General features: G+C 36.6%; 1 protein-coding gene across 1 annotated transcript; it reads right to left on the bottom strand.

The window, feature by feature from the left end:
- Positions 1 to 874: 874 nt before the first annotated feature.
- On the bottom strand, positions 875 to 8,663 carry HK5 (histidine kinase 5). The gene is made up of 13 exons (XM_088207808.1): positions 8,020 to 8,663; positions 6,452 to 7,344; positions 5,603 to 5,659; positions 5,117 to 5,344; positions 4,945 to 5,038; positions 4,646 to 4,852; positions 4,262 to 4,392; positions 3,828 to 3,877; positions 3,125 to 3,480; positions 2,813 to 2,916; positions 1,903 to 2,709; positions 1,570 to 1,749; positions 875 to 1,278 (listed from the first exon to the last, which is right to left on the bottom strand). Exons 2-13 carry the CDS (start codon positions 7,169 to 7,171, stop codon positions 1,156 to 1,158), a joined length of 3,057 nt encoding a protein of 1,018 aa, XP_088063934.1. The 5' UTR covers positions 7,172 to 7,344; positions 8,020 to 8,663; the 3' UTR covers positions 875 to 1,155.
- Positions 8,664 to 8,930: the final 267 nt, after the last annotated feature.

The raw sequence follows: 8,930 nt of genomic DNA, 5'->3' as shown, positions 1-8,930 counted from the left end.
TGTCTTATTTGATCTTGGCTATAGTAAGCTTCGTATTATATATTTATTTTGTCACAACCAAGCTGCTCACCATATTATTGTCAACCCTATCTTCTATGAGTGCATAAAATACATTGAAATTGATTTCTAATTCTGGGGTCCTCAGTGTTCTTCCAATTGCTAACTCAAATCAATCTACCAATATCCCTCCTAAAATTGTTACTATAAGTCATATTCAGTTTCAAAAATCCAAGTTAGGCAATTTGAACCTCCATGCTTCAGCTTGAAGGGAGTCATATCGCATATATCAGCAACTAATTTTATCTCCATATATCAGTTCAATATATTACATGAACTCAAATTCCTTCTCTGTATTTTGTCTATGACCAACCTTAGTTCTGTATATATAGACATATTTGTGTGCTTTTTTATACTTGATTAATGCAACTTGAATATACTCCTGCTATTCCTGTATTGTCACGTTGGTGTTGCAATTTTTATCCTGCACATGACTTGAAGTTAAACAATGATAACCTCCCAATTTATTCATCATATATATCTAGATGGAATGAGTGTGTTAGGATTTTTCTTGTCAAAGGTAAAGTAACTTTTATTAAATCAAGATGTAGATTAATTGTCTAAGATTAAATAATTATGTTTAACACTTCGACCATTTATCCCTAGTTGAGATCTTGCTATTACTAGAATATTCATGTTTACCATTTTGTGCCCAGTGAAGCCTCCCTTGCCAAGCCGATCAACCTCATAGAGAATTCATTGATCAATTGGTCCTTTTCCAACAAGTCAACGCATATATCAACAATTATTGAGATATTTAATGTGTTCAGAAGCAAATCGTTCAATTTATATTAAAGTCTGAAAAGAGAATCCAAGATAATAAGAATCTCATGATATCTAACTACTACTGTGTCTTACAATCTATATAGTGGATAATTTTTCCACTTCTGGTTTGTGTTACCTTCTAACTAAGATCCAGATAATTCCCAGAGGTGCTGGCAAATTTTTCACAACAGACATAAACAATGATCTATACCTATACAATTTTGAAGATGCTAGCTAGTCACAGAGAAAAGCGAAATATGTTGATTACAAAACTTTCCTAACATTCTTGGTTTATTTTTTTTAATATGGACATGCATCAATATACAAGATATATCATGATAAATATTGTTCAAGACACTCTTTCAATTTTTGGAAGGTGACTGGCTTTGAAACAAATGAGTCCATACCATTTGCATAACACTCGTCAGCACTCTCTGACAATGCATTTGCTGTCATCTACAAGTGTAACATAAAACGTTTCAGTATTTATATTCATAAAAAAAAAATATATAAGCAATTCAATGAAGTATTACTACCAGAAATTTTAGTTTTATTAAGAAAATATTGAATTCGAAATTACTTCTTGATTTGAAGTTGCTCCTGTAAGATATTTTAGATTTATATGACGTTAGCAAATATCTTCCTGCGGTCCTCTGCACGAGGCAACTAGTGGACATGTTATAAATCCGTTTGATTAGAATTTTCATCTTTTGCCTATAACCAAAGAGTCTGAAGAGAAGTGCTTACCGCAATTATGGGGATCCTCTTCGAAGAGTGAATAAGACCTTGATTATTTTGCAATGAATCCGACAAGGGTAGAGCTGGTACAATTCCAGCCTCTGCAGCAGCATTCCAGTTTCCAGTTTCTTCAAAAGAACGAATTAGCCTTGTAGCTTTAAGGCCATCCATAACTGGCATGCAGACATCCTACAAAACTCATATTGAGAACGCTATCAGAAGACCTTCACAATACGTCCTAACTCACACCACATACAAATATATGTTTCTTTATCACTAATTGATAGCAAATCAGTGGAATGAAACGGCCAAGATATGAGATTTCTGAATTCTAGAAATTACCATCAGAACGAGATCATAACTACGGCTCTGAACTGCACGCACAGCTTCAACTCCATTATTAACAACGTCTATGGTATGGCCCAATTGTTTCATCATTGATTGTGTCACCATCACATTAATTTTGTTATCTTCTACAAGAAGGATCTTAGGCTTTAAATTCAATTTGGTTACTTCCGAATAGCTAATAGATGTGTAGTTGGAACTTGTTTCCGATGTCTCTTGGCTTTGCAATGATCTCTGGCATTCACTCTCCTTGAAAACAGTACCTACTTTTGCATTTTCCTGCGAGTTATTAATAGACTCTACAGTATGATTTTGACATTTTTCATCTGAGTCATCTCTGCAGCGTTTGCTTCTTTCACTACTTCTGCTATCGGGACTTTGACTTCGACAGAATGAACTTTCAGATTCGGATAATGTCTCTGCTAGTTCAACCTTAGAACAAGCATCCTCCGCTAATGCTTTCTCGGATGATCTAACCTTATTAGAGGGGAATGAATAAGAATCCTTTGGAAATGCATTAAGCTTATGCGAGCCAGTAAAGCCAATATTACGTTGTAATAATTTTTTACTCCTGCAGATCGATCCATTAGAAGAGAACAGGGAACCCAAAGTGCGTGGTTCGAAGCGGAAAAGGCCCTCGGTTGAATCATCATTAACAGCATCGTGATCGGTCATCTCTGATAGCTCATCGGGATCATCCGAATGATCAGTTGTTGGTGAAACCTTGTAAGGCAAGATAAACGTGAATGTGGAACCACAGCTCACTCTGCTGGACACTGTGAGACGACCCCCCATCAGCTCAACCTGCTCCAAATGAACAGGGACAATAGGAGGTGGTCAAGTTATCAATTTTACCGAGAAATGTATATTATATATGGGATAAGTGCCGATTAAAAGAAGACTCTACCAGCTGTTTACATATCGCCAGGCCCAAACCGGTCCCACCATATTTGCGAGCATGATCTGCACTCACTTGCATGTACTTTTTAAATAGCGTGGGCAAAGCGTTTTCTGTTTCATGGTGCCAAAGATCGTTAACTAGAATTATCTTAAACTCTTTTTAAATTTGCAAAATAGTTGAAGCAGAGAAAAGAAAAAGATAATGGAACAGAATTTAAGCTTTTTTAACCCTAAAATAATTTAAACCAAACAGACTCAAAATCATAAATCGCTCATCAGCAGGTATTCATAATGATTAGCGATAAGCTTAGATACATGCCTGGTATTCCAATTCCAGTGTCATAAACGTCACACCGTATCCACACTGTCTTTTCAGGCACTTCGCGTTGCTCCTCTGTATCTTCATCCATTGACTTTTCTTTCTTTACTGGAGTTCGAGGTTCATTGTTGAGCAGATGATTTTGACAGGGCCCTTCACCATGTTTTGGACTATGAAAACCATTTTGATCACTGTTAGTTTGAGCTGTCAATGTATGTTTCTCTTCCTTTACGTTGTTAGAGCTTGACTGCTCAATACTTCGTTTCTGATGCGATCCTTCTTTTCCAAAATGTGGCTCTGATACTACATAAAGTTTAATTCCCACCTTTCCTTCATGGGTAAACTTAATAGCATTGCTGCAAAGAAAAGAAACTAATGAAATTTTGAAAACAAACCACGGTATGCTAATAATAAAAGTACGGCCAGAAAACAAAACAAAAAAAAAAAGTGCGACACCTTATGGTATCTTTTAACATATTACTATGACAGCATATGCAAACTATATCCGCAATTAATTGGAGCTAGAAAAAATGCTGTTTTGCACTAAAGAAAACCATAATCGAGCATATTCCAGATCTCATGGGAAATCCTGTTAGATGTGAAGTAGATCAACATTTTCATTATTACAGCTCAATTTTTTTAATACACTGCTAACATTATCTCATAATCCTCAGAAAAAAATAACAAATGCCATGTTTAGTACCTTATCAAGTTGGTGAGAATTTGTCGAATCCTTAGAACATCTCCAACAACCTGGAATAAATGAAAAATGTTCACGATACATGAATCTCAATGATTATGGAAACAGTGAATTCGATGTTTTCTACTCTCAGAAATTAACAGAGCTCAGTGACTTTAAAAATATTGAGATAACCTTTCCAAAATCTGGAGAAAAGAGTTCCATTCAGAGCAGATGCAGCTAGTGGATTTTGGAAATATGTTAATAATATAAAAGCTGAGAGTTCTACGCAAGATTCCCTTTGACTTAACAACTTTTAAATAAATCACTGAATTTTTATGCTCTCAGAACTTTGATGATTTCTACACAGGCAATAAATGGACAGAATGTCATCTGCTACATGTCCTTCCAAGGTGAAAAAAAAAAGAGAGATAAGTTGGAATGCATTTAGGTCTCACCTCCATGGGAACGTCATCTGCTACATGACCTTCTAAGGTCAGAATTTTCTGAAGCGATGCTGCAGCTGTCTGAAGTACATGCTTTACTACCTCTCTTGGCCGAAATTTTGTAGCTTCCAACTTCATAACACCTAAAATGTAAAGTGATGGAGCCCCACGTTATTCCAATGCGGTGAAAGAAAACTGGAAGAGGAGAGTGGGCTTCAGCAGGGCTATTAATGCCTGGTTAGTATGATGAATAGAAGAGAAGAAACAGATGGAAGGAAGCATTAAAACAAATCCTATTATATGTGATCCTATATATTCAAAAATTGACTATATTTTAATTTGGTTCAAGCTGAATAAGTCTTCTGGAAACTTCGGAAAAGGAGACGAATGCCAAACCTGACTCAACCTTCGAAAGGTCAAGTATGTCGTTTATGAGTTGAAGGACTAAATCTCCTGAAGATATCATGACATTCAACAGTTGCCGTTGCTCCCGATCAAGTTCGGTGGTTGAAAGAATCTCAGCCATGCTAACCACACCAGATAGAGGAGATCTTATCTCATGAGACATGGTGGCAAGCATTTGTTTTGCTCGCATTGTCTCCTCTGCAAGATAATAAAAAGTAAACAGATTCACTCCACTAGCACCAGAAAGACCAGAAAGAGATTTAAAATTATCCACATTTTCACCATGGAACCTGTTATATGGATTGTCTTGTTCAATTCGGTTTCCTTTGCTTTTCGGACTGCAATTTCTTCTCGAAGCTTAGCCATCTTTTCTCTTTTCCTTACCTATGATATGATCTAGAACATTTTAATACTCTATTCACGCCGACACTTGGATTCACCATCAAAAACAAAGTGCTTTACCTGATCGGTGATGTCCATGCCCATATAGTTTATTCCAATCGTCTCCCCTGCCTTACTGAAAACAGGTTCCACATATATCAAGAACGTCTTTGAACCAAATAATTCTGTATCGAACGTGATTTCCCTCTTTGCAGGTAATCCTTTCTCCAAAACTTCTCTCTTAAATTCTTGGGACTCTCTAACACCAGATCCACTAAAAATTTCAACATCTGTTTTTCCTAGAATGTCCTGAAAATGAAGTCAACCAAATTTGAGATCTTTATGCAATCAATGATTTGAAGAAGAGAGTTTCAGAAAAAAAAAAAAAAAAAGAAGATTCCAGAAGGACTTAGAATAAGGGAGCTAAATCCTAGTCCAGAATGGAAAGTTTTACACAGATTCATAGGAAACACTTACTAAAACGTATGAACTCAAGCAAAAATTTCAATGGAACTCTAGATCAACTTTACCAAACCTTGAAGAAGAACTTCAGTGGCAATTAATTACCTCCTCTTGCAAACTTGGAAAATGATTATAGATGAACCGATACCTTAGCTCTTTATCCTGAAAGAAACACTCAATATATCAGTTTCTTCAGTTGAAAAATCACCATAACGGAAATTTTAAAGAGCATGAATAATAGGCTAAGTTCATTGTTATTGTCACTAAAACATTACTAGTTTAAGTTTGTGGTTGAGAAGCTTTGATTGTGCTAGTAATATTCATGTCATATGTATCGTCATGTGTATCCCAGGCTTCAAAGATGTTCATTTAACAAAAGCGAATTCCTTTCTGCGTTCTTAAGATAGCTTTTTCCTTTTCAACTCTTAATCATACTCATGAAAAAATTCCTTCCCTTATACATGCTCCACTCCTGTTTTGTGAAAACCGTTCTTTAGTTCATTCTAAAAATAACCAGGCAAACTGGTTAAATACATGCAGGGCAGATCATGCATCAGGAGGGCCAAAGAGGAAGTTTCTGAAGTATGAGGAGTAAAAGCAATTATAGGGGATAAGATCAGATAATTCAAGTGCGTGAAACCAAGAACTGGTTTTGTCAATTTCAGTTCCATCATAAGACACCGTTCACAAGATATGTAATAAATATAAATGCTGTAAATCAAGCAACACAAGACATGATATCAGAAGATTCACAGCTTTGGTAGTCTACTGCTAAAGAGATAATCTGACGCCCAGAACATGAAACATCCAACTTCAGTGCATATATCCTGCTAGTCTTCCTACTACAGTTGGATTGCAGAAAAGAATTACGAATGCAGATTCATAGAAAAAAATTCAAGATACTCTTCCAAGGGGGCATGTTCTGATATGTTACTTTCTATTAATGATAATTACCTGATGGCCAATAACAACTGGCGCATTTTGAAGTACAAAATGTAAGAAATTATCTGCTCTTTTCAGAATCTGAGACAACTCTTCCACCGGTGAGGACTGCCTTTCCAAATTCTTTATGCTTTCCTCCAGCTTCTCAGAGAGCACATGCTCTCTGTGGACGCTGGCCTCCAACAATCTCTCTAAATGCACTGTCCGCTGCTTCCAGTATTTGACTGTGTCGTACTCAGCGTCTATTTCAACCCTCTTGCTTTGAACAATTATGTCATTTTTCCTTCGTGGAACATCCAACCATATGTCATAAACTTCGTCAAGTATAGAAATCGGACGTTTATCACCACCATATCTATCCTCCTCAAATCGATGCTCTTCCAATATCTCCAATTGCTTCAGCTCTGCCTCCTGCCTCTGTCTGCTTAGGTTGTCAAGCTCTTCCCTTAGAAGCCGGACAGCATTTGCTTGCTTATATTCCCAGTGTTTTACAAGATATGCTAATTGAGAAGAACCCTTGTCAGTATAATTTGTTAGCTCTAAGAGACGCTTGAAATCAACTATAGTAGGCTCTTCTGCAATATTAACCTCCTGCAACATATCTTGATCTTTTCCTGGCTTTTCTACATTGAATTGTTTTCCAACATCACTTCCAATATCTTCAGGCCACATTGAAGGCAGGACTTCAATATCCATGTCTTCAATGGGATCTTCCTCCATGTCACAAACCATGGTTAAACACCTCAGTACTCAACTTAAGCCTTCAATAAACGTAGATTAAACATGGAAATCCCTTCGCTGTACACAGCTCTTGGAGTTCAATTTTAACTCTGTATGCTATCTTATTAACACAACAGGGTGCTGCCCTGCCTGAGAAACGAAATGTGACACCAAAGACAATTGACCTGAAAAGTTCATGCTACTTTATTATGAAACTATCAAGTACCTAGCATCCACAATCAACATCCATAAAGAGATCAAATCAGCCATAGAAAATCCGATGAAAGCAAGATATAGAGATTAAAGATACAAAACACATCCGATTTGTTCTTGAAAACAACAGTAAGAGCGCAGCAAATGTCAGAATCGTCCTTCTTGATCAGGTATATGAGACACTTCAGTACGTAGAATAATATGATAAATATGGATAATTATCCTCCTATAGAGAAACTAAAGAACTGCAATGTTTTACAACCACGTCCGAGAAAAAAAAATGCAAGATGCTAATTTAAGACAATCATGAGCGTTTCAACAATCAACAATAAACAAACAAGCATCGTAATCATACTGCTTAAGAATATTCGACAAGATTTTTTTTCTCAAAATGAATTCTTATAAAAAATATTCCGTCAGCACCAAAAAGCAAACCGCAGAAGAATTCGAATCCAAAATCCAGAAACGACGTTAGGATCCATCAAAAAAGAGCAAGTCAAACAGCAGCTTCCATAAAAGTCAAATTGAAAAACGACCACAGTTGAACCCGCGCATTTCTTTTAATCAGAAAGTAAAATTCGAAACTACGACGAAGATGAAAACATTGAGCAGAAAAATGAATGATAGATCATCAATGTCAAGGTAACCTTTGCTTTGCGTGCTTGAATCACTGTCAGAGGCTGGAGAAGAAGAACAAATGTCGAAAAAAACCAAAGATCTTTCACTGCAGATCTGAAGAATCTCTCTCAGCTGCTTAACAGTCAATGGACTTTAACGACAATTGATAAAAGAGACCGATAGAGAGAGAAATCGAGTTGTTAAGAAATAGCAATTGCGCCTTGGAGAGAGAGAGAGAAGAGGAAACGCATGTGGTGGAAAAGAAAACAAAACAAAAAAAATGTAGAGGGAAGAGAACCCCAAGGAGCCATGTGCAGATGGAGGTCAAGAATTATTAAATTGTTTGCCTCTTTTTCTTCATGTCGATTACAAAAAATATATTTATCTTGTGTTGCTTCTGCAATTAATCCCTCTTATCTCTTCTTCCTTTGAGATTGGATTCAGAGTTTCTTCTGCAGAAACAAGCACTGGTCAGAACTGATGAGGAAGAAGACCACGCATTTTGATCAGAAGATGATCGTTGTCCTCACTGCAATACGCGGAAGGTCTCCAGTTTATGTTGTTTTGCTTGTTGGGGTTTTCTTTATGTTGAAAAAACAAATGATTGAAGCAATCAGAGATATTTTTTAAAGAAACTGGAGACTGGTAGCCGAGGAGAGATTTCCTTTTAATAATGATATTATAGTTTTTCTTTTAGTATTTTCAAATTGAGAGGAGGTTCTTGTTGCAAACCCGCCTTTTGGTAACTACTCGGGCGACGTCGGCGCGTGTGGAAGACGCTCGAGAGAAGAAAGTGTTAGTTTAACAGTGCTGAAATTGATGCTAACTGTAACTGGTAGCGAATCTCACCTCTGCGTCTGCCTTGCTTCTTTTCTGACCGCAGCTGCTTTTGACGCTTACATAATTTTGGGTGAATTAGTATTTTACTATTTTTAACATT

This window comes from Carica papaya, chromosome 7, assembly GCF_054855325.1.
Source record: "Carica papaya isolate Zhongbai chromosome 7, ASM5485532v1, whole genome shotgun sequence".
NCBI lineage: Eukaryota > Viridiplantae > Streptophyta > Magnoliopsida > Brassicales > Caricaceae > Carica > Carica papaya.
This window is presented reverse-complemented; position numbering and strand designations above follow the sequence as displayed.

Bases quoted from the DNA above. Each gene is read 5' to 3' on its own strand.
- HK5 (XM_088207808.1), bottom strand. From the start codon at position 7,171: ATGGTTTGTGACATGGAGGAAGATCCCATTGAAGACATGGATATTGAA. The intron at 5,660-6,451 runs GTAATTATCATT...TGTTTCTTTCAG, and splicing joins CAGTTGTTATTGGCCATCAG to GATAAAGAGCTAAGGTATCG. The intron at 3,878-4,261 runs GTGAGACCTAAA...CATTTATTCCAG, and splicing joins CAGATGACGTTCCCATGGAG to GTTGTTGGAGATGTTCTAAG.